Source organism: Ranitomeya imitator, chromosome 2 (assembly GCF_032444005.1).
Source record: "Ranitomeya imitator isolate aRanImi1 chromosome 2, aRanImi1.pri, whole genome shotgun sequence".
In the NCBI taxonomy this organism is placed as follows: domain Eukaryota; kingdom Metazoa; phylum Chordata; class Amphibia; order Anura; family Dendrobatidae; genus Ranitomeya; species Ranitomeya imitator.
The window spans coordinates 54,853,878-54,878,737 of record NC_091283.1 but is presented as its reverse complement, the minus strand read 5'-3'; the positions used below and the strand labels follow the sequence as shown (position 1 = coordinate 54,878,737).

At 43.2% G+C, this 24,860-nt stretch overlaps 1 protein-coding gene across 1 annotated transcript; it reads right to left on the bottom strand.

Annotated features, from left to right (window-relative positions):
* Positions 1–6,743: 6,743 nt before the first annotated feature.
* SHKBP1 (SH3KBP1 binding protein 1) lies at positions 6,744–24,492 on the bottom strand. The gene is made up of 18 exons (XM_069746763.1): positions 24,355–24,492; positions 21,538–21,591; positions 21,326–21,371; positions 20,099–20,172; positions 19,932–19,990; positions 17,994–18,074; positions 17,225–17,395; positions 14,078–14,168; positions 13,343–13,533; positions 13,094–13,209; positions 12,835–12,922; positions 12,515–12,631; positions 12,130–12,300; positions 11,788–11,943; positions 11,413–11,509; positions 11,130–11,314; positions 9,861–9,996; positions 6,744–9,277 (listed from the first exon to the last, which is right to left on the bottom strand). The coding sequence occupies exons 1-18, from the start codon at positions 24,411–24,413 to the stop codon at positions 8,728–8,730; spliced, it is 2,442 nt and encodes an 813-aa protein (XP_069602864.1). The 5' UTR covers positions 24,414–24,492; the 3' UTR covers positions 6,744–8,727.
* Positions 24,493–24,860: the final 368 nt, after the last annotated feature.

Below are 24,860 nucleotides of genomic sequence, written 5' to 3'. Positions count from 1 at the left end.
ATGAAGCGATAAAGAAAGAGGGATTTTTGGTACTCACCGTAAAATCTTTCTTGGAGTCTTCATTGGGGGACACAGCACCCTCCCTAACCGTTGGCACCATTATTTGGTCTATGTGCCTTCGTTGTTGGACTGGTACATATGTTGTACCATTATTTGGTCTATGTGCCTTTGCTGTTGGATTGGTACATATGCTGTACCATTATTTGGTCTATGTGCCTTCGTTGATGGATTGGTACATATCTTGTACCATTATTTGGTCTATTTGCCTTCGCTGTTGGATTGGTACATCTGTTGAATTTTTTGGTTGCTTCTCCTACTGCTTTAACACTAAAGGTACTTTCACACTGAGCAACTTTCCAACGAGAACGACAGCGATCCGTGACGTTGCAGCGTCCTGGATAGCGATCTCGTTGTGTTTGACACGCAACAGCGATCAGGATCCCGCTGTGACATCGCTGGTTGTCGCTGAAAGTCCGGAACTTTATTTGGTCGTCAGGTCGGCGCAATTCGTCGTGTTTGACAGCAAAAGCAACGATGCCTGCAATGGTTTTCAATGGAGCGAACAAACAGCGAGAATGATAAGTATGTCACTGGATCGCTCAGCTGTTGCTGGTGTTTGAAGTCTCCTAGCGACCTAAACAGCGACGCTGCAGCGTCGCTAAATGTGACGGTACCTTAACTGAGGTACTTTGTGCCTGTTGGTGGGTGTATACTGTGGAGGAGAAGCCATTTTCTTTTTTTTTGCATAGTGTCAGCCTCCTAGCGACAGCAACATACACCCATGGTTACCTGTGTCCCCCAATGAAGGCTCCAAGAAAGATTTTACGTTGAGTACCAAAAATCCCTCTTTTTGATTTATTCTATAAACTACTGACAACATGTCTCATAGTTTCCAAGCAATAAATTTTGTATTTTTTTTCTGAAAAGAAGTGGTCAAAATAAAAAAAACAACAACAGTGCTTTCAGACCTCAATGCAAAGAAAACAAGTTCATAATCATATAGAAATAACAATACTAATGTTTTAACTCAGGAAGAGTTCAGAATCAATATTTTGTGGAATAGCCATGATTTTTAATCACAGCTTTCATGCGTCTTGGCATGCTTTCCACCAGTCTTTCACACTGCTCCTGGTAAGCAGTTCTTCTTTGTTTGATGGCTTGTGACTATCCATCATCCTCTTGATTACATTTTAGAGGTTTTCAATGGGGTTCAGGTCTGGAGATTGGGCTGCTCATGACAGGGTTTTGATGTGGTGGTCTCTTAATTTTTGCCAGAGCTGTATGTACAAACGTGGTCAAAATTGTTGGTACCCCTCGTTTAATGACAGAAAAACCCACAATAGTCACAGAAATAACTTGAATCTGACAAAAGTAATAATAAATAAAAGATGAAAATGAACAAATGAAAGTCAGACATTGCTTTTCAACCATGCTTCCATAGAATTAAAAAAAATAAATAAAACTCATGAAATAGGCCTGGACAAAAATTATGGTACCCTTAATATCTTGTTGCGCAACCTTTTGAGGCAATCACTGCAATCAAATAATTCATGTAACTGTCAATGAGACTTCTGCACCTCTCGACAGGTATTTTGACCCACTCGTCAAGAGCAAACTGCTCCAGTTGTCTCGTGTCTGAAGGTTGCCTTTTCCAGACGGCATGTTTCAGTTCTTTCCAAAGATGCTCAATAGGACTTAGGTCAGGGCTCATAGAAGGCCACTTCAGAATAGTCTGATGTTTTCCCCTTATCCATTCTTGGGTGTTATTAACTGTGTTTTGGGTCATTATCCTTTTGCAAGACACATGACCTGTGACTGAGGCCAAGCTTTCTGACACTGGGCAGAACATTTCTCTCTAGAATTCCTTGGTAGTCTTGAGATTTCATTGTACCCTGCACAGATTCTAGACACCCTGTGCCAGATGCAGCAAAACATCCCCAGAACATAACATAGCCTCCTCCATGTTTCACAGTAGGCACAGTGTTCTTTTCTTGATATGCTTCATTTTTCCGTCTGTGAACATTGGCAAGGCACAACAGCTTTAAAAGTTCTGTGTCTCATCTGGCCACAGGACATCCTCCCAGAAGCTTTGTGGCTTGTGAACATGTAGTTTGGCAAATTCCAGTCTGGCTTTTTAATGATTTCTTTTCCAACAATGGTGTTCTCCTTGGTCGTCTCCCCTGAAGTCCCCTTTTTTGCTCATACAACGATGGGTGGTGCAATCTGACACGGATATTCCTTGAGCTTGAAGTTCACCTTTAATCTGTTTAGAAGTTTTTCTGGGCTCTTTTGTTACCATTTGTATTATCCGTCTCCTTGTTTTGTCATCAATTTTCCTCCTGCGGCCACGACCAGGAAGGTTGGCTACAGTCCCATGGATCTTACATTTCTGAATAATATGTGCAACTGTAGCACAGGAAGATCAAGCTGCTTGGAGATGGTCTTATAATCTTTACCTTTAACATGTTTGTCTATAATTTTCTCATTACATAGGGGAATTTATTGAGATCAATGAAACATAAAAATTATCAATGTATATCAAAATAAATATGCCATGGAGGTCTGAATTTGGAATCAATATCAAAGTGGAATATCAAATTACAGGCTGATCCAACTTCAGTGGATTTTTTTTCTTTCTTTTTTTAAATCTGCAACCTGTCAATTCTTATCATAGATTTCACCTTTAACACAGCATACAGAGAAATCCACTTGTAACACATGCCGTATTTGTTGTGGCTCAGAAACAGAATTTTTAGAGTCATGTGTGAACTTACCCCTAAAGCAGGGGTGGACAGAGACAGAGGTGGGCCCCTGTGCGGGACCAGTATATTGTCCCTTTATAGTCCATAATTCATCCATTTGTGTGCCACTTTGGAGGTAATAGTGGCGCCCTTACCTCTTGGGCCCTCAATGGTATGTCCGCCCCCTGCCCCACAAGGAAAGTCCTTTAATAGTCAGGTATCTTCCTGCATTTAATAGCTGAGCTTCTAGATTTGTTCTGGTCCTAGTGATCTATTGAATTGACTTGCATCGTGTCTCATCACAGCATCCTCTGCCCATGGATACAGTGCCAGCTGGGATCAGGCATTCGGAGAGGGCCAGAAATACACGTTCTAATCCTATTGGCAAACAAACCACAATCAGCCCCCGAACATCTGGAGAGATTTAACAAATTAAAGTCTCGTTCCCTGCGCACACGGACTGCGATTACACTGGGATGGGCAGCGAGAGTGATACTGCTGATATACAATTACTTACACTGGATTGATGGACTGGTCTTTGCTTATACCAGCAGGTGAATTTATTGTTTGGCGTCAGGACACGATAGAACAATGGATTATTCACTGGTGGATGAGCAGGTAGGAAGCAAATCATCATATACCATGTCCGGATAATCAGATCCTAACCAATTAGGTGGCGTATTTTGCCGAGATTCTCATACCTTAACCCCCAAAATTTGGGTCATTGATCTATCTGCAGACATGAAATGGGTGGCCCGTTTTGCACAATCCCTTTTTGGCACTCGGATACTGCCGAGACCCCTTAGTAATCTGTGGGGAGGATTGTGAAGTTGTAAAACTTACTAACAAAAAAAAAAAAAAAACAAGCTCTCCCTGTGATGAGAAGATTGAGTTATTGAAATTACAGTTCACATTGAAGGAATGTCTAGGGATACAATTATAAGAGATTGGACAGGGTTGGGGAATGATCCTCTTGATTTCTCAGCCTGTCTCCAGCTCCTTGAAAGGGTATGGTATTGGTAACAGTTTGGGAGGTCAAAAAATCACCGGATAGATTCCCTTTTAGTGGGAGACACACAGTCGTCATTAAACTCAACACATGGATGACTTTTGTATACCAGATTCCTTTGGTACACTGGGCGATAACCAGGAGTCAGGGGTGTGCGGGAACATGAGGTCCTGCAATTTGGGTAGGTCACAGGTTCCCCTGGTAAATACCACCATTGTGCTACGAGGTCAATCCTCACATTTCACTCTTGGCATCAGGCACTGGTGCATTTAGTATACACAACACGATCAGTTATGAACCCACTCAAGGACTGTCCGTTCTGTCTTTGTAGATTTCAGCCATGAGTGGGTTACTTCTATACGCCTCTTACAACGGGGACCTGTCTCTCCAGACTTCGCTTTCCACGCTCAGCACTGGACCAATGCACAGAGCAGATGCCGCCGACAGAGGGAGAAATACCTGCGAAACTGTTTGGATGTGGATTGCCATTCTTGCCACCGTGGGGAATATCATGGTCCTGGGAGTAGTGTGCGCCTGCACCTTCTAAACTAGGAAATATCACCAGTATACAACAGGTGCTGTATCCACAGAGAGCTGCAGACAATACACATCTATTAAAAAAAAAAAAAACAACAACATACAATATATTATGTATTTTTTATATACGCATGTATATATGCACCAAGTTCCTATCCATAGCAGCCAGTAACAATAGTACTGGCAGGACATTTGTGGACGTGTTTATTTTGTCAATCTTCACATTTAACAAGTCACGGTCATTAAAAGAAATTGAGAAATAAAATTCTACAAAGAAAAACATACATGAAGCTTATTTTTATTAATATTTTAGAAAGGAAAAAAAAAGTCAGGTGACAAAAAAAAAAAATCAGACAAACAATAAAAAAAAATATATAAAATTTAATAAAAGTAATGGCACTGAGCTTTATTAATGCAAAGCATTGTCCTGAACAGACGCCACTTCTCAGCGTGGCAAAGATATTATTTCTTTTATGTACAGGATATTTGGTCTAGAGGTTCCTGCCGATCTATCAATGCATTTGTGTAAATGACAGAAAATGTCGCTCCTGATGCAATTTTTCCAACACATCCAAATGTGCAACTTTTTTTCTGCTGCTTTTTTTAATGGTTCAATATATTGATGTAAAATTCGAGAAGCAATTTCTGATAAAATACAGGTCATGCTGTGAATTTTTACATTTCTGCAGAATACCTGTATACCACATGCAAATGAGGCTTATGTGCTTTTGGGGTGTGGAAGCTCTTCCCGAGCCTCTGCTCTCCGCAGATCTAATAAGCGCCCAGCGCTGCCTCCTCCAGCGTCGCTGTCAGTCAACCAGAGAGACAATGGCCACGAACCTTTGCATCTAAACTCCAGCCCATTTTCAAAAAGCTGGTGTAAAAGTGACAAAACAAAACTTTGCCCAATTATGTATTGTGCAACACTTCAAGTGCAAAGTGATACATCAGACCCTAAAAGTGTCTAGTTTGCCCGTTTATAGATTTGTTAGGTCTGAGATCTGTGTTCCCGTTATGGAAAGTTTTCCTTTTCGCTGCAGAAAGTCGCTCACGGTTTTTGCACAGGATCACCCTCACATTCGCTCAGAAAATCCCCCAAAATACAGCCGTCTTATAATACCAGACTAAAGCTCCTCAGTCGCTCACCCAAATGCCTAAAATATCAGTAACATCATTTAAAAATGGTCACAACCTAAAAACACATTGCTTGTAGCAAACGCATCTAACACTTTCATGTCCCTTTTGCATTAAAGAAAAAAAAAAATACCGTACATATTGCAAGAAGATCTGAAAAGTGCAATTATAAGTGGAGAACTGAAGAAGTACAGGACAGAAGACAGATGGGGGACACAGGAAAGACTGGAGGACGGAGAGGTGTCAGTAACCAGGGGGCAGGTAATGTACAAGACATTCACTAATTCATACAACACTAGATCTGGTCACTGACGTAATGGAGAAAGATGGAAGAGGAAGGTGAATACAGTGAACAAAACCCATAGAATCCTAGACCACCAGGGATGCTAATACTAACCCCTTACAATTCTAAACCACCAGGGATGCTGATACCCAAACAACCCTAGACCACCACAGATGCTAATACTAACCCCTTACAATCCTAAACCACCACAGATGCTAATACTAACCCCTTACAATCCTAAACCACCACAGATGCTAATACTAAAGTCTTACAACCCTAGACCACCAGGAATGCTAATACCAATCCCTTACAACCCAGGATCATCAGGAATGATATTACTAACCTCTTACAAACCAGGAATGCTGATACGAACCCCTAACAGCCCTAGACCATCAGGGAAGTGTAATTAGTCTAAAAATCACATTTTCCATAGTCAAACTTGGTTATCGTATATACTCGTGTATAAGCCAAGTTATTTGTGCTGAAAATTCCCCCCTCGGCTTATACACAAGTCATAGCCCCAGTTTACAGCGGTGGAGTGGGAGCGGCAGAGCAACGGGTCACAGGAGCCCATGGCTGCAGCTAAAGCCTGTGCCCACTGCTAAAGATAGTGAATATTCATTGCACTGATACAATTATTAGGTTCTGTAGAAGGACGTAGATCTGGGGATTTATTATGATGGAATATAGGCTGAACTGGATGGACAAATGTCTTTTTTCGGCCTAACTATGTTACTAATTTCTCTTATAGCGCAGTTACAGCCGCCGAAACAACATTCTACTTACCTTCCGTGCGCTCCCTCGCAGTATCTCGTTCCTGTGCCAGCGGCTCCTGCGGCTGGGCGAGCACGTTTCCACGCTCATTAAGGTAATGAATATTCACCTCTCTCCACTCCCATAGGTGTGGAGAGAGGCGAAAATTCATTACCTTAATAAGCGAGGACATGTGATCCCCCCCGGCTGCAGGAGCTGCTGGCACCGGAACGAGATGGTGTGAGGGAGCGCAGGGAAGGTAAGTAGGATGTTTTTTTTTTTTCTTATGCTTTTAATAAAATAATTTCTTTATATAGCGCCAACAGATTCCGCAGCGCTTTACAGTTTTTCTACACATTATCATTGCTGTCCCCGATGGGGCTCACAATCTAAATTCCCTATCAGTATGTCTTTCGAGTGTAGGAGGAAACAGAGGAAACCCACGTAAACACGGGGAAAACATACAAATTCCTTGCAGATGTTGTCCTTGGAGGGATTTGAACAAAGTACTCCAGCGATGCAAGGCTGCAGTGCTAACCACTGAGCCACTGTGCTTTTCTCATGCATACAAGGATGGGAATAAGGAGCCATGCAGACAAGGATGGGGATAAGGAGCCAATGCATACAAGGATGGGGATGAGGAACCATGCATACAAGGATGGGGATGAGGAGCCCATGCATACAAGGATGGGGATGAGGAACCATGCATTCCAGAATGGGAATTAGGGGAGAATGAATAACTGGCTTATACTCGAGTTAATACGTTTTCCCAGTTTTTTGAGGCAAAATTAGGTTCCTTGGCTTATACTCGTGTCGACTTATACACGAGTATATACGGTGTATCTTTTTACTTGAAATCATAGGGTACGTTATGGCATGGACGATGGACAAACACTATCTTGAGGGTTGCAAGGTAAACTGACCAAAATATAGAAATACTGGATGAGACACTCTTTAGGTAGGGTAAAACGTAAAGGGTTGTTCATAAAGTTAAGCAAAATAAGTTTTAGAGAACCCAGCAGCCGTGTCGGTAACCTGTGGCCGCTGGCCCAGTGCCACATGTACCTCCTACTACACGAGAGAGCCTTGGTGCCTCTTCCGATTAGTAAACCATCATGGCACAATGTATGCATGACAGAGAGGAGATACTGGGCATGTTGCAGGTAGGTTTGCAGTGCTCTGGTACAGCCGCCATAGGCTACTGACATGGCCACTGAGCTAGGGTTCTGGGAATATTTTGGCTCAACTCCAGCAGTTCAGTGAAAAACGTGTTTTTTCCCCAAAACAGCACCACACATCAAATAATTTATGTCCAATATTACAGCGCAGCTCAAATAAAGTGAATGGGGCTGAGCAGCAAAGCCAGGCACCTAGAAGAAAGGTTTCTAAAGTAAAGCAGCCATTCCCCCCAACACTTAAAATAGGTTGTGCAGGATTATAAAAACACACTATTCTCATCTGTGAGATATATCTGGTTTTGCAGTTTAGATTATTCGCTTAAACCCACAAACAAGAATAGTGTCATTTCTGTATAAAAAAAATAACAAAAATTAAAAATAAAAACTACATATCCTGGACATTCCCATTAAAAACTGCATCCAAACGCCTTCATAAAAAAACAAAGTCAGTAATTTCCAAACTAATTCCTTGCAACCAAGCTGTGGTTTGATCCAGAAAATGAAAATAAAAAATACTAATTAAATATCCCTATGTATGTGCCGAACTATGCCAATGGCGAGATGTCAGCAGACGTACAGTACGACGATTCCCTGTGCGCGTTGTTCACAGTGATTGTATAAAAGGTTGGATGTAAAATATCGCCTTAATTCAATGATCCAGCTTAGTCACAAGCCAGAATGGCACTTGGAAAAGGCAACATTGAGTAATACCCCTCAGGCTCATCTAATAAGGCACAAATCCAAAAGGTGGAATATTGGGACTTGATTCCGTATTGCTGCTGCTTCTTCTACTAGTTAAAAAAAAATGAATATAATGTAAGAATAAAAGTGTATAAAGGTAGTCCCACAATAAATAAACAAAAATGTGGAAAAGGAACAGAATTCCCAGTCAATACTAATGGCGTTGAATACCCTTATAGGGGTCATCCAGGTGCGATGACGTCGCGTCTGCATATACCTTGTGACAGGTGCAGAAATTAGCGCCACTGGACAATCCCTTTAATACTTTAAGTAGGTCCAGGAGGAAATCAAATGGAGTTGTGCACATGATCTTCACTCGTTAATGGCGGCTTCCCGTTTACGCTGTGACTCTTAGAAAGAAGTCTCATTCAGTCTGGGCTTTGGTGGGGGTTTAGGGGGAGATGGTGACGGTGTAGGAATATCAAATACTGCTGCAGAGGACTGAGGAGATGGCGATGGTGCGATGCACAGAGGTGGCGGCGGCTGGGGTGCAGGAGAGGCCGGCCGTCTCGCTGATGCGGAGCCCCGTGATGGCTTGGCTCTGCTGGCAGTCACGTCGATGCTAGATCGACGGGAGTCAGCCTGATGGGACTCTGTGCATCGGGCAAGCTCTTGGCAGCGCTCCACAAAATTGCCACTGATATGAGGAGATGGTGGATTAGAGCCTTGGACATCTACTTTTAGCTGGTTGTTCTGAACTTTCCCGGGTCTTGTGTTGGAACGGGGCAATGTGTCCGACTTGTGCAATGAATTGAAGCTTCCTGAGAGGTGCGGCTGCAAGTTGCACAGAGAAGCCCAAGCTTCAGAGGGGCGAACAGCTGCGGCTTGGGGGCGATGTGAGGAGGACACCACGAGCCTTGAGAAACGATCACGTGGGATGTCACTTAGCTGGGACTGTAAGCTGCAGGAAAGAACCATGAACAGGTAAAAAAGATATTACAGGGAACCAGTCACCTTCGAAAAGGCTATTTACCTACCTGCAGATGAAGGGTTAATCTGCAAGTTACCTGACGTTGCAATGCTTCCTGGCCACCTCACTGAAAGTGCAGCTAACGGGAGAAAATTAACTTTTTTCCTCTTGGGAACCTCCAGCTTTCAGTTATCAGGATGATACAGGGAGCGGCTACTGTCACTGCTCACTATCCTGGAAGCACGCCCCGGCACATGGATTGGCGGCTCGCTCTACACAAATGCTGTACAGAGCCAGCTGTCAAAGTGTCAGGACATTGTTACAGCCGCCGCGGACAAGATAGTAAGCAGTGCACACCCCAATAACTGAAAGCTGGCGGCTTACAGGACAAAACAATTTAATTTTCTCCCGATAGCTGCTCTTTTTAAGCAGGTTTACAGAATGTCTTGCACTGATCCATACAAGGCCCCGGGACATTAAACATATTTAGTGCAAAATCAAGGACAAGAGGACATGTAGGTGATAACATTGTGCAGCTTACATATAGCTTTCAGGTTATACCATCAGTACGTACCTGGATATGGATGCACGAGGATTCACAGTGTGAGAGAACGATGTGGCTGGGCTCATCTCAGGAGTACGAGTCAGAGCCAGGTCACACTGCTCCAGCTGTTCCAGCAGCTCCTCCTGAGTAAGACCCCCCAACTCCGCTGTAAGGGAGGAGAATATGGGAACGATTAGTGAGCGCCTTAGTTTAAAGCCTACGTAGAACTTCACAGATTTTTTAAGTCAATTTACTTCCTGAATGCAACTTTATAGAAGTCATTAAAACATTTCTACCATTTTGCTACGGCAGGGTGTACAAGTCCATTAACTACCGTAGTCTAGGTGAGGACAGAGAAAATGAATTAAAAAAAAAAAAAAAAAAGGGAGAAAAGCACATGGCGATGAAAAAGGTGCAGGATAGAAGCTGTGTGGATGTTGAGCTGATGAAGACAGCAAACCCCCCCCCCCCCCCCCAATAAGCACAAGCATCCCAGCCAGCCTGTATAACGGAGAAACACTCCCACACCTGAATGACACTTGGATCTGCATCTGAATTTATGTAAAAAAAAAAATTCCCAAGTCAAAAGGTGATCATCATCTAGAAATAGCCAAAGTCAATGCGCTCTCATATAGCTGCAGCATTTTGTCAGGGTTCTTTAATGGTTCAAATCAATTTGTAGAATATGCAAAGCCATGGACCTAATAATATAGGCACCATTTTCTAAAGCTATAGGGGGTGATTGAAAAGATCCCAGAGACTACAATAGGATAGTAAAGTTCAAAGGGAACCTGTCACTTGATTCATGCTGCCCAAAACACGCTCCGGAGCTTGAGAGAAAATATAGTTAGAGGGTCCATCATGGGAATATAGTCAAAGATGGGGGGGTGGAAACAGTCCAGCACCATCCTAGGCCAGCTTATGCCAACACCACTCCACGCATCTGACAGGTCTTTCCCATAGAGCGGTGCTGCGAAAAGATCTATAAATTCTCTGAATTACCAGAGTGTTTAAGAAAAAAAACAAAAAAAACCCAATCCTGGCTGCATACGTGAAGCCAATGCCCTGGTTTATGCTGCACATGGTCTGGATAGCATAAGTTGCATGACAGGTTCCCTTTCAAGAGATCTTCTTGTAGATTGTGAGCCCTCACGGGCAGGGTCCTCTCTCCTCCTGTACCATTCGGACACTCGCTTTTTACTGATTACTGTATTTATGTATACCCCTTTTCACATGTAAAGCGCCATGGAATAAATGGACCGGAAAGCTGGATAGTGTGATGCTTAAGAAAGCTCCTACCTCTATTTTCACCCTTATTCGCCACCTCCATGGCAGTGGTAAGATCCCACATCTGGAGGCAACCACTGGCATGTCCCGTGAACAGGTAGCGCCTGGGGCGGGAGCCTATCCGGCTAGATCCTTCGCACTCATGAACTGTGAAAGAAGTAATAGGGGAACCATCCACAGAACGAACCTCACATATCCTACAGAAGACAAGGTGAGATTAACACCAGGAGAAAGGAAAAAATAGACCAAACAGATCTCCAAATAATGGGGACAATGAATTATAGAAATTAATTACCTCTTTCCAGTGGAAGACAAACGGACGTACACAATGTTAGAATCGGGAACGACACGCTGAATGAAAACCTGTTGGTCGTCTCGTTCTCCAAAAGGACCTGAAAGATCAAAACGTGATATATAAAAAAAAATAATAAAAAAAAAAGCTAAAAAAAATATTAATTCATTCACTGGGTCATGACAAGGCACAAAACTCTTTGGATTTTTCTAAGATTAGCAACATTGTCGTAATTCATAAACATAGATTTCTTAGATTTGAAAAGAGGATATAAATGTTGACGAGCATATCAAATATTTTCCATAAGTAACACAGTTAATAGTAGCAATGTTACAGTATCTTTCTGACTATGCAGAGTGCAATTCTTCCAAATATTACCAATATCATTCCCTGCACTGCAGCCCGCGTGTCCATCAATGTCTTCTAGAGAAAGGATTTTGAAAGATGCCAATGGTGTGGATCCAGGCTGGGTAGAAATCATACCACGGAAGCGAGTGACCGTCCACGTGCGCACATGATTATTATCTGCACATACTGAGTGGGGACAAAAGTAGAGAGGTTACAGCCGAAACAGGACGACAGTTCATATCTGAAGTACTCAGCACAGGTAAAGACAGGAATGAGAGAGCTATATGGCCAGATTACGTGAACCGGTCTGGCTATGCATCTTCTGAGCAAATTAATCAAATTTATACACGCACAAAAATTTTAACTAATTACCTGATATGAGGTGTCGTTCTGATAGCATGATTTTAGTGACTGGGCTACGGTGGACTGTAAAAGTCTGAAAGAGTTGAGGTCCAGAGCCGACCGTCTCTGGGTGCTGAACTATAACTCTGACAACTCCAGAACTTGTGCCATATGCAATCTCAATCCAATTACCACTGTCACCTGTGTAAGAAAGTAATGTGCGTATTCTGTCAGAAGAGACACACGGTGGGACTAAAATATATATATAAAAAGTTAGTAATGAAAATCTTTATTCTCCAATGTAACAGTCAGATATGATTTATGGATGATTTAACGTGAGGCGAGCATCGGAAAAAGACTGGATCGGATCTGATTTTAAGCTTAAAAACATTGGGGCGGGGGGAGAATCTCATACTTGTTTTGGGTGTGAGATAGACGCTAAGGGCAGTTATGGCGTCCTCCGAAGGATCCCGGTAAAGCTCTGTAACAAGAAGATCATTGTCCTTCATTCGCAAAGGAAACTTCTGGACATCTGTAGAATAGAAAAAAGACGCAATATGAAAAACCAAAAGCAAGTTAAAAATAAATAAAAATTAGTAGAGAAGTATATAATGGATGGAAGGAGATGAATTAGTCATGAAACTGGGTTTTATTTTTGGCAAGAAAGGGAAAAAACAACAACAACAAAAAAACGTACCTACCCATCATTGACCAGCAAAAATAAAAGTCATTTACCTACATAGTAGATGGAGCCATTGTTACACCCAAGCAGAAGGAAGGATCCAGCAGTGTCGTAGCTGTTTATGGGTACCACATCCTGGATCTGTCCCAAAATGGAGAATGCGGGAAGTGTTAGAACAGCCACTGATTGCAATATATACACAATAAAATTCAAGGTTTGCATTTTAATGTAATATGTGTGAAAAAAAATCAAAATCATTCATGGTAAAAACCAAAGATAAATGTGTCCCATGAGCAGAATTAGAAGTCTCACCTGCCAGTGTTTGGTCACTGCGTTCCACACACCTATCTTGCCGGTGTGGCTGGTGGCTATTAGCTGATTTCCCACAAAGAACAAGGCTTCAGCTGGGACCCCGAGACTAAAGACCCCTGAAAGAGGTATAAGAATGGTAAGGTACTAACAGCCTAACCCAGCACTTCTCATCTGAGAATGCTGCAATCTCCATAGCATCCATTGAGCACATGGTTACATTTATAGATGCCATGTTCACACCTGCCTTACCTATTTCGCTTCCTGTGCCATCACCAGTGATTGCCCACAAGATGATCTCACTGCAGGAAGAGACGGCGAGCATTTTGTCATGGTCTCCCAGGGATCCTCCAATCGTCTTGGCATTAAGAGCCACCCGCTCAATAACCCAGTCCAGACAAGGGCTAGTGAAAATCAGCTGCCATCCAGAAGTCTCTTTCATTCTAAAAAAAGTTGCAGAAAAATCCCATTATCCAAGGTAATTAAACTATTTTTACCTTTAATCAAAGTATGAAATAAAAAAAAAAATGCTAAAATGTAAAAAAAAAAAAACACACACACGGCCTTCTATATATCATGATGCTCAACACCTGGCTACATTGGGGTGATATTTCCATGTCAGATGATGTGATCGGTGGTGGTCTGGCATCAGTTCCCTACCAATCATTAGCACAAAAAAAGGCTGCAAAAATCTGTGGCCCTTTCATGCTCACTGCTATTTTCCCCATCATTTTACATTTTTTCTAACATAATTTCTAACATCAGTGTGAAATGACAATGACACAAAGGTTGATTCGTTTTTATCCAGATAAAAAAATAAACAAACAAACAATCAGCTTCAAAAATATCAAAAAGGAACAGCGACTGATGTATGGGTTTTTTTTTTTTTGTTTTTTTTTTTTTAAGGTCAGCATCCTGATAGCAGAAGAATACACCTGGGGTATCCCGCATGATAAAAGTTCAACTTCCTTCCATGCTAAACATTACCTGTAACAGACTATGAACTGAGCAAAAGCCACGGCAATCCAATTATGATGTCCACAAATGATTCGGACCATGCCAGGGTCACCGGACAGCCCTAGAAGCAACCAAGTCAAGAATGTTTCAGTACAATATCAAATGTAAAGCAGGACTGAAGGTTTGTATTGTCTCTGCATGATCTAAAACCATGGGACACAAGCAGGGCCGGACAGGCCATGGGGCACTTCTGGCAAATGCCAGAAGGGCCGATGCCAGGAGTGGGCCGCTGCCGCTATCAGCGGCGCCAGGGCCGACTCCTCCCGCCAGCGCCGACTCACCCTCCCTTCCCGATCGCCCGCCCCGCATTCAACTATACCGGCATCTATGACGCCGGTACAGTTGAATGCAATGATGGAGGAGAGAGCGTCCGCTGTGGCTCCCTCTCCCATCATTCCACGCTCTGCCTCGCGCTGACACTGTGGGTGCGCGATGACGTCATATCATCGCGCACCTGCTGTGTGGCCGAGCAGACTGCAACTGCTGAGACCGGAGCCGGGAGCAGCGTGGGGCACGAGGAGAGGTGCGGAGAGTGTTTTTTGTTATATATATATCAGTGAGTGATAACTGGATTGTGGGGCAAATGGGGGGGGGGGGGAGGGGGGAAGAGGGCTGTGCTGCATCACATTCTATGGGGCTGGCTGCCTTGCATTCTACGGGGGCTGGCTGCCTCGCATTCTACGGGGGCTGGCTGCCTCGCATTCTACGGGGGCTGGCTGCCTCGCATTCTACGGGGGCTGGCTGCATCGCATTCTACGGGGGCTGGCTGCATCGCATTCTACGGGGGCTGGCTGCATCGCATTCTACGGGGGCTGGCTGCATCGCATTCTACGGGGGCTGGCTGCATCGCATTCTATGGGGGCTGGCAGCATCGCATTCTATGGGGGCTGGCAGCATCGCATTCTATGGGGGCTGGCTGCATTACATTCTACGGGGGCTGGCAGCATTACATTCTACGGGGGCTGGCAGCATTACATTCTACGGGGGCTGGCAGCATTACATTCTACGGGGGCTGGCAGCATTACATTCTACGGGGGCTGGCTGCATTACATTCTACGGGGGCTGGCTGCATTACATTCTACTGGGGCAGGCTGCATTACATTCTATGGGGGCGGTGCTGTATTACATTCTATGGGGGCTGTGCTGTATTACATTCTATGGGGGCTGTGCTGCATTACATTCTATGGGGGCTGGGCTGTATTACATTCTATGGGGGCTGGGCTGTATTACATTCTATGGGGGCTGGGCTGTATTACATTCTATGGGGGCTACATTATATTCCATGGGGGGTTGTATTATATTCTGTGGGGAGATGGGCTTTATTACATTCTATGGGGGGCTGTATTACATTCTCTGGGGGCTACATTATATTCTATGGGGAGCTGCATTATATTCTATAGGGGGCTGCATTATGCTCTATGAGGGGGCTACCATATATATGCAGGGGCTGCATTATACTATATGAGGGGGCTGCATTATATTCTCTGGGGGGTTACATTATACTCAGGGGGCTACAATATATTCTGTGGGGTGGCTACATTATACTCTGCGGTGGCATCATACTATATGTGGGCTGCATTATACTGTATTGAGGACTATTGGGAATACATTATACTATATGAAGAACTATGGGGTGCATTATACTATGGGAAGTGAATTGTTCTACATGGATGACAATGGCGGTGCATTATACTACATGGAGCACTATGAGGAGTGTATTATACTATTTGGAGGACTGTGGCAGTACATTATACTATACGCAGGACTGAGGAGTATTTTAATATATGGAGGACTATGAGGAGGGTATTATACTATATGGAGGACTGAGGAGTGTATTATACTATATGGGGGACTGAGGAGTGCATTATACTATATGGAGGACTGAGGAGTGTATTATACTATATGGAGGACTGAGGAGTGTATTATACTATATGGAGGACTGAGGAGTGTATTATACTATATGGAGGACTGAGGTGATTGGATTACGTGGGAACACAAATCCTTGCTCTCAGCAGCACATCGCCCGCTGTAAACTGTAGATGTGCTGCTGATAACATGATACTGTATGGGAACAGATCGATCTAATTGTGATTGTTCTGTTTCCATCATTCTTTCTCAGTTGGTACAGAGGTCGGGAAAGAAGCGAACGACTTCAGTATTGCCGATCACACTCGTTTAGTGTCCTGAGATTAGCGCATGTAAATACAGCAGAAATGCTTCGCAGGGAAACCAGGCAAGGATGATGACAGTTGTAGTTAGCACCCGGCGCCTGGGAATAGCGCTAACTCTACTGCTTTTCCCAGCCGCCAGAGCATTTAATTCTGGTATGTGTAATGATTTTTAGGGTTGATGTCAGCTGCGTAATGTCAGCTGCTATCAATCCCTGGTGTAAGTAATGGAGAGGTGTCTATCAGACACCCCCACTACTAGCCCAGACCTGTCGAGACCCAGCGACTCTGAAGAGCGGTGACGGTAGTAACAATACCGCTCTTCACAGTCGCTGAGCTCAGCGCAAGACCCGGAATATCTGAAGAGTGGTGACGTTACTGATGTCACCGCTCTTCAGAGTCACCGGGTCTCGTGCTGCACAGCGGAACCAGAAGTGGCTGTAGGCAAAGTTTATGGAGCATCAGAATGAGGTTCCACAGCCTTTGGTCGTCTCTTCCCTTCATTATCTACGAGATCCAGTTATGTAAGTAAAGTAGCGGCTTTTCTTTGTACTGCAACTAAAAGCCATAAATAGGACTGAGTTGTAATGCTGGATACAGCTGTGATTATATGTTATATAGTCGTGTTACACTCCCCTCACTTCTTGTAACCTACAAGTGTACAAAGATATTATACAGTCACCATGTGATAAGTGGGCCTGTGTAACTTCAAATGCCTGGGCTCAATTTAAGTCCTAGTCCGGCCCTGGACACAAGAGTTCTAAGCTGTCTGCATTCTCACCTAATGTATTATGATTGTGATTTATGTACTGTGATCTGACAGCAGCCGTCCTTGTAATATGGCTAGTATAACCTTACAATGCTCACAAGGATCTGTGTATTGTCTGTGCACAGATCCATGTAAGACATATCTCTCTCTATTGTAAAAATGAACACTACAACAACCAACCTCCATTTCCATAGCTCCTCTCTTCCAACAAACGTCCTAGAATGCCAGCACTCCCCAAATTGGGGGGCATAGTGTTACTCCGCCGAACAGGTGCACGCTCATTTCCTGCACTTCGGGAGCTGACCTGCAGCCCGGACACACTGTGACGATTCCTCTTCTTGGCTGGAAAGACTGCAATATAATGATCAAGGCATGTGAAATGGGTCGCTCCCTGCTGCAGGATGTAAGTACTAATGACACATCTACTGAATTTGTACATCCAGAGACAAAAGCTCTAATAACTTAATTTTTTAGGACCCCCTTACATATTAAATGATTGGCTGATCCAACAGATTTCAGCGACTTAAGTCGAATATGTATATGGGCTTTTATCGCTTCACCAAGGTGCAACATCGGGCAGTGCTGAGCACAGAGGGAGAAAGGTCTTCCAACCAAAAGCACACCGTGAAGAAAGGGGGCAAAAAATATTCAAAGATTGAGCAAAGCGTTCCTGCGGAACCCTTTACCCCCCAATATATCCTCTGCTCTTTAAATACTCTGGGAGAAGACACTGCAGTCTTAAGTTGCATCTTCCATTGCCTGTTCCAGAATATCGGCAGTAGGGTTAAAATGATCGCTATTTTTCTAAGCAGCCACCACTTAGGGGAAGCTCGGACTACTCAGATTTTCACAGCTACCATTTAGTTTAACGGCAGCTGTATAAATTCCAGTGGTGTATAAGTGGTTTCAGGTAGGTGAAGAAAAAAAAAAGTCCTACATAGTCTCTTACCTGGAGGGGGGAGGTATCCATTAAATAATACACTCCCACACGAGGAGCGTTCCAGCTCTTCACACAGCTGTAGGCGTCTAACTAAAAAAAAGAATTAAAAAAAAAAAAATATAACCATTACATATTCTCTCTACTGTAATATAGACTTCAAAAAGCACAAAATATGAACAGCACTAGGTGTTATCGCAGCAGGCGGTGTAGCCGCAGCCTGAGGATTCCACTGCAGGACTCCTAGAGCACGTATATAGTCTGCAATGTTCGGGTGGTGCTCAGCTCAACTGCGATGGGGACGCCCGTCGCTTGTGTATTCGCTAATCTATTTTTAGCTGTCTTTGAGGAGAAATATATAATGACCGTGACAAATCCCTTTCTAAAGTTTATACGATTGTACCTGAGATTCGCGGATGACATTTTTATTGTCTGGGATGGTTCGGAACATGTGTTTAATTCTTTCGTTTCCCATCTTGATACTATAAATGATGACAATATGCAATTTACTGCCTGTTTTGGGGGGAACGAATTAGAGTTTTTGGATGTGAAAATTCAGATATTAGATGGCATGCTCACTACAAAAGTACATAAAAAATCGTCTGCTACTAATAGTCTTCTTCATTTTAACAGTGCCCACCCATTCCATACCAAAAACAGTATACCCTATAGTCAGATGGTGCGATACAGAAAAATCAATAATAACGAGGAATTATTCGGCCAACAAATTGCAGAGTTAAAGACTAATCTCCTAAACAGAAACTATCCACCAGATATTTTAGCAAAAGCGGAACGTAGGGTGGTGCAATTAACTCAAAACGATTTATTAAAAAGACGCAAAATAACACCAAACGTCTCCCCTAATGAGCAGCACAGGTTCACATTTACGTTTACCCACAGTCCGATTGACAAAGATCTACGCAGCCATCAATAGAAATTGGCACATTTTGCAATCTGATAGAGAATTATCTTCTCTGACCATGAATAGCCCAAGGTTTGGGTATAGGCGTACGAGAAATTTAGGGGATTTACTGATTAAAAATCGTCTCCCCACAATAGAAAATAATTGGCTCACGAAACATCAACCTACGGGTAATCACAAATGCGGTAACTAAATTCTGCCATTTAAGACTTCTGAAAAATCCGATTCGCATAGGCTCAGTTTGCCATACAGTTAGAGACTTAATTACGTGCAAAACTCCATGTGTGGTCTATTTAATCCTCTGCCCATGCCAGTTTTATTATATTGGTAAAACAATACGTCCCATGGTCACGAGATTTAGTGAGCACTGCAATTCTATAACGTCCGGGAAGGGTCGCCCGCGCTTTATTAAACATATGCGGGATCACCATAATGCGAATCCAAATGTGTTACAATTCGCAGGTCTTGAGGTGGTTAAAAATCCAGTAAAAGGTGGTGACCGCAAGAAAATTCTATTACAGCACGAGGCACGTTGGATCATGGAGACCAATGCGCAAGGGCCCATTGGTCTCAATGATAAACTGGACATGACAATATTTTTGTAACATTTTTGTTATATATTTTTGTAGCAATATTGTTATCATTGTGCTGGCTCCCTCATGTTATGTGGCTCATAATGCCGATTTGTATTTGTGCTTGTTAATCTTGTTTCTTGCACACAAACCAATGTGGTTTTTTAATCTCACACCTGTTCACATCAAGCTGTCTAGTTCCCTATAAAGGAAATGATGATTTTAATTGTGCACATGGACCCGTGGAAGCGCACAAGCGCGAAACGATCGTAGTCCTGCTCTTTCTCCCCGCACCGCTGATCTCTCCCAGCCGCCTCTCCTTACTATGTCCGTTGTTACGTTACGATGAATAAAGGACTTTGATTCGCAATCTACCTGGGTGAGTGCCGCATTTTCCTTTTTCTCCTTGGATATTTGTAATATAGACTTACAAAGTAAAAAAAAAATATATGATACCTAGCGGTGTGATCCCATAAAATTCTGCTTCATGTAGGAGAAGGGAACTGTGAACACCTCTGCAAAACACCAAATAAATAATAAAATAGCCAGAGGGAAAATACAGATACTGTATATGTGAGTGAGATCATATATTGAGCCTCTATGCATTCCCTCCATTTGCTAACCTGGTATCCAACTCTTTGGTTCGTAAGAAATTTAGTATTGAAGCAAATACTGTGGGGTCTCTGTCGATAAAGATCTGTTAAAAAATAAAAAGCAAAGTGGGTATTATCGGGCTTTTCTGATGCGCCGTAAAATACAATTTGCTAAAAATAAATTTAAAAACATATATATTAACCCCTTCACGACACGTGCCATACTAATACAGCGCCTGTGTTGTCCCTCCCTTTGATGTGGGCTCCGATGCTTAGCCCACACCTTTCCCGACATGTGTCAGGAAAAGCTGACATGTGCCTTTAACAGCCACAGGTGGAATTATGATCCATCTGCGTCTGTTATCCCGTTAACTGCCGCTGTCTATCGCTGACAGGGGCATTTAATGTGTATATAAAATTAACACTTACTTGGGGTCACCGTGTTCAGAATCGCCCGATCTATCAAGCCATAAAAATAATTAAACTGATCGGTAAACTGCACAGTGGAAAAAAATAATTAAAAATGCCAGAATTGCGTTTTTTTTTTGGGTGCCGCAACACTGCATTAAAATGCAATAACGGGCAATCAAAAGATTGTATCTACACCAAAATGGTATCACTAAAAACGTCAGCTCAGCGCACAAAAAATAACCCCTCACCCAGCCCCAGATCACGAAAAATGGAGATGCTGCAGGTCTCGGAAAATGACTTTTTTTTTTTTTAAATAAAAACAAACTTTGGATTTTTTTTTTCACCATTTAAATGAAAAACAACCTATAAATGTTTGGTATCTACAAACTCGTAATGAACTGTAAAATCATAATGGCAAGTCAGTTTTAGCAATTGGTCAACATGGTAAAAAAAAAAAAAAAACTGTTGTGGAATTGCACTTTTTTGCTATTTCATTGCAGTGGGAATTTTTTATTTCCCGTTTTTGGGTACACGTCATAGTAAAATCAACGGTGTTTTTCAAAAGTACAACTCGTCCCGCAAATAAACAAGCCCTCACATGGCCATATTGATGGAAAAATAAAAAAGTTATGGCTCTGGGACGAAGGGGAGCGAAAAACAGAAACGCAAAAAAGAAAAAGGGCTGCGGCGTGAAGGGGTTAACACATCAAATCAAGCATCAAGGTTTCCATGAACCTGTACTGGTTGTTACTTTTAGTGCAGCTTAGAATGGAGAATTATGAAACAGAAACTTCTGTATAAATATATTTTAATGGTCATTTGTGCAAAATTTCCACAAAAACTCACCGCGCCAGTTTCATCCTTTAGTGAGGAAATGCGGCCACTGAGAAGGCTGAAGAATAAAAAAAAAAACCATTAATGATGGTCAAGAAGGAAAATATTTTTTCTAATACAGCCGTTTAGTGTTTGTAATCGGAGCTACAACAAAAAATATTCTGAAATAAAAAGGCAAAAAAAAAAAACACAAAAAAAGTCTTAAAATTAATATTATACAATACCTGGAGAAAAAGGAGTCCGAGACCCACGTCAGGGTCTGTCTGGACGTGCTGAACCTGTGGATGATAATGACACTTTATTAGCCCTTCTTGGTTTCACAGTGCAAATCCCTCAACTAATAACTCAAGGGGGTCTCTGCATTGTTCGTTCCTAATTGTTAGAGGAGGACCTTCACTATTAGGCTAGGTTCACATTGCGTTAGTGCAATCCGTTTAGCGCATACGCTAACGGACTGCGTTAACGCAATGTCCAGAAAGGGATCGCGTTTAGCGATCGCGCTAGTGCAGATGCCCGATCTGCGCTAGCGAGAATGGACCCAAAAACGCTGCAGACAGCGTTCGAGGTCCATCACAAAATAACGGAACATCGCTAACGCATTCCAAAAATGGAATGCGTTAGGGATGCGTTACATACATTGCGGTCAATGGGTGCGCTAACTGATCCGTTACATTGCGTTAGTGGCGCTATGTAACGGATTCCGTTAGAGGATACCCACTAACGCAATGTGAACCTAGCCTTACATGAAGATATATTATTTATATAAACTGACCAGCAGCCAATTTCCAGGTGCAATGGCCACCTAGGTCCTTTGCCTAGCCAAGCACTAAAGAGCAAAGTCCCCCCAACATCTGAGCTTCATGGACCCCTGGAGTAGGACACAAGGGTTTTGGAATATTGCAAATCTGTAACACCTTATCCAAATGTAATTTCCAGCATTTTCATTACTGCACAGACTAAGAGGAGAGAGACATTAACGACTAGGTGTAGATTTTTCCTACTTGGGTGGAGAGGTTTTAGCACATAAGTGTAGGTTCTGTGCAACTTCCCGAGACAAATATCTCCACCTCACTGTATTCATGGAAAGCCTCTGTACAATAGTGGGCCGCTGCCAACTTTACTCTTTGCGTGATGTCAGCACTGTACAGACTGCGGACTGAATCAGTACAATGCCCGACACATTGACGGATGGCAGCCAAAGCTGACGACTATAACACGTATATGGGGGTGCCCGATGGCAGATGTCAGCGGAGAGAAAGACCGGGTGTGTGAAATCTGAACATACCAGATTATTTTACCCTTCCGTGAGATAACTCACCACTAGGGCTGTCTGGCAAACACTTACCGTGCTTTCCTTTTCTAATTGAGAACACATGCACACTCGTCCAAGTTGGGGGGCGCATGTAACAACCCTCTAGAAGGATTTGGAGTCACAAAGCCCACAGCTCTATTAACAGCTTCAGCACCACCATTCTTGATTGACAGCCCACCATCTTGACTACACAGCTGGCCGTCTGTCAGTCACACAAGAGGTGGTGCTATCCTCATTTGACTTTCCAATGGATCGGCCTTACCTGTCGCCATCCTACTCATCCAGGATTTGTTTTATCGTGGGAGACAGACTACACTAGAAAACCGCTTCTAAAACCTGCACCTGCATTTTTTTTTTGTCACTGATATTAATTTGGATTTGGCCACAGAAAAATCTACACTAAAAGGATCCGTTGCAGATTTAAAGGATGATTGCCATCTTGTACATTTATAGCATATCCACAAGCTATGCCATACTAGACTGGTAGAAACGGGGCCCGCTGCACACTGCCTTCACTGGACGAATGATGGAAATTCCCATACAAATGATTGCCCACCTCTCCCCCTGACGGCAGGACCCCATTCTCTCAATAGATGCAGGTCCTATTGGCGGGATCCACATTTTATATGTATATGCCATGTACCAATGAGATGGGAACAGCCTTTTAAAAAGCCCCATCATGCCAGGAATGGAGTGTGTGCAGTATAACATGTAAGTGCAATTTGTGGTGCTTTTAGGGCACCAGGAAAAAATTAAAAATTTGTGTAGAATCTCATTTAGAAGAGAGGAAAAGTTCATTAGGACGCTTGTTCCCGATGTTCAGTGACCGGAGAGGTCACAATGTATGTTATGGGTCAGGGTCACCCGGTGCATCGGCCGCACCCGTGCCAGCAGATAGTGACGATTACGGCGATAACAGACGTGCGATGTTATATTTATATTTATTTCAGTGGCTTAATAAAATTCTGACATCAAAATCAAAATAAAATTGGTTGGTATCACCATTTTCCGACACCTTTTTTTTTCCCCCATCAGTTGCACTGTATGAAAACTTACTTTTTTTTTAAATTTTTTACTGATATTATTTTAAGGTTAACATGATGTTTTGATTGCATTTCTTTTTTTGGGGGGAGGGTGATATCAATAAAAAATATATATATATAGTAATGATATTTTTCCTTTTCGGTGTTTAATAATTTTATTTATTTTAGATCGGATTTTTACGGACGTGATGACAAATAAGGGGGAGGGGGTTTGAAACTTTTTAATTCGCATTTTTTGTTACGCTTTTCGTAATTCCTACATACCGCTGTACACGGGGTGGATCGCGGCCTCCCATGAAGGTCAGCCTCTGTCCGGCCTACGCGGGAGCGCCAAGATGGCGGCCGCGGTGTTTTCGGCAGCAGGTCTAGCTACCATAGCAACCCGCTGGGGGCCCCCAGATCACATCGCGGGGGGGGGCAGTAGGCGCCAGAAGCTGCACCCACCCCAATCGTACCACTCACACACAGCTGTCTGCCATCAGCGGCATTTACGGGGTTAAACATCATTTCCCATTAACTTCCAGGACAAAGAAAACGTGATCCTGGTCTAGAATATAAGGAACAGACACACAGCCCAGCACACACAGGTCCAGGGCTACCCACCATTAGCATACAGCCACTTGAACGTTTCCCCTCTGCTTTCCCTGCCAGCAGCGCTCATTTCACCCTCCATTTTGCACACTCACCTCTTGCCCCCAACATTGAGGTGTATGACATCCCCGCTGCGGCCTCCCGGCACCGCCATGCCTCACTCCCTCACTGACCACCTCACACAGCAGCAGCCGCCGCCATACTTCCGGCAACACCGGACAGACCTGACACTCAGTTACCGGCCTGCTCATTGGCTGCAGCTCCTGTCAGTCACAATTTTGCCCCGCCCCTTACATTTATTAGTGGAGAGGACGCGCCGAGTAGCTAGTACGCGCCGGTGATGGCGTGTGAGAGAGAGAGGTGCTTGTACTGTGTGCAGCTTCACCTCATGGTCCTTTTATACACATTTTCGGTACGCACACTTTATTATTTATTTTTTATTTTCTGTATAGTCGGTGTAACATTTTGCCTCTGATTTCTGAGGAAAAAACTAATATATAATTCCCATATTGTGGCTCATATGTCTTTAGACTTACACTATCGAGGATATAGTGGAGAATATTAAACATGTCTAACAGAAAAAAAACCCAAAACAAAATAC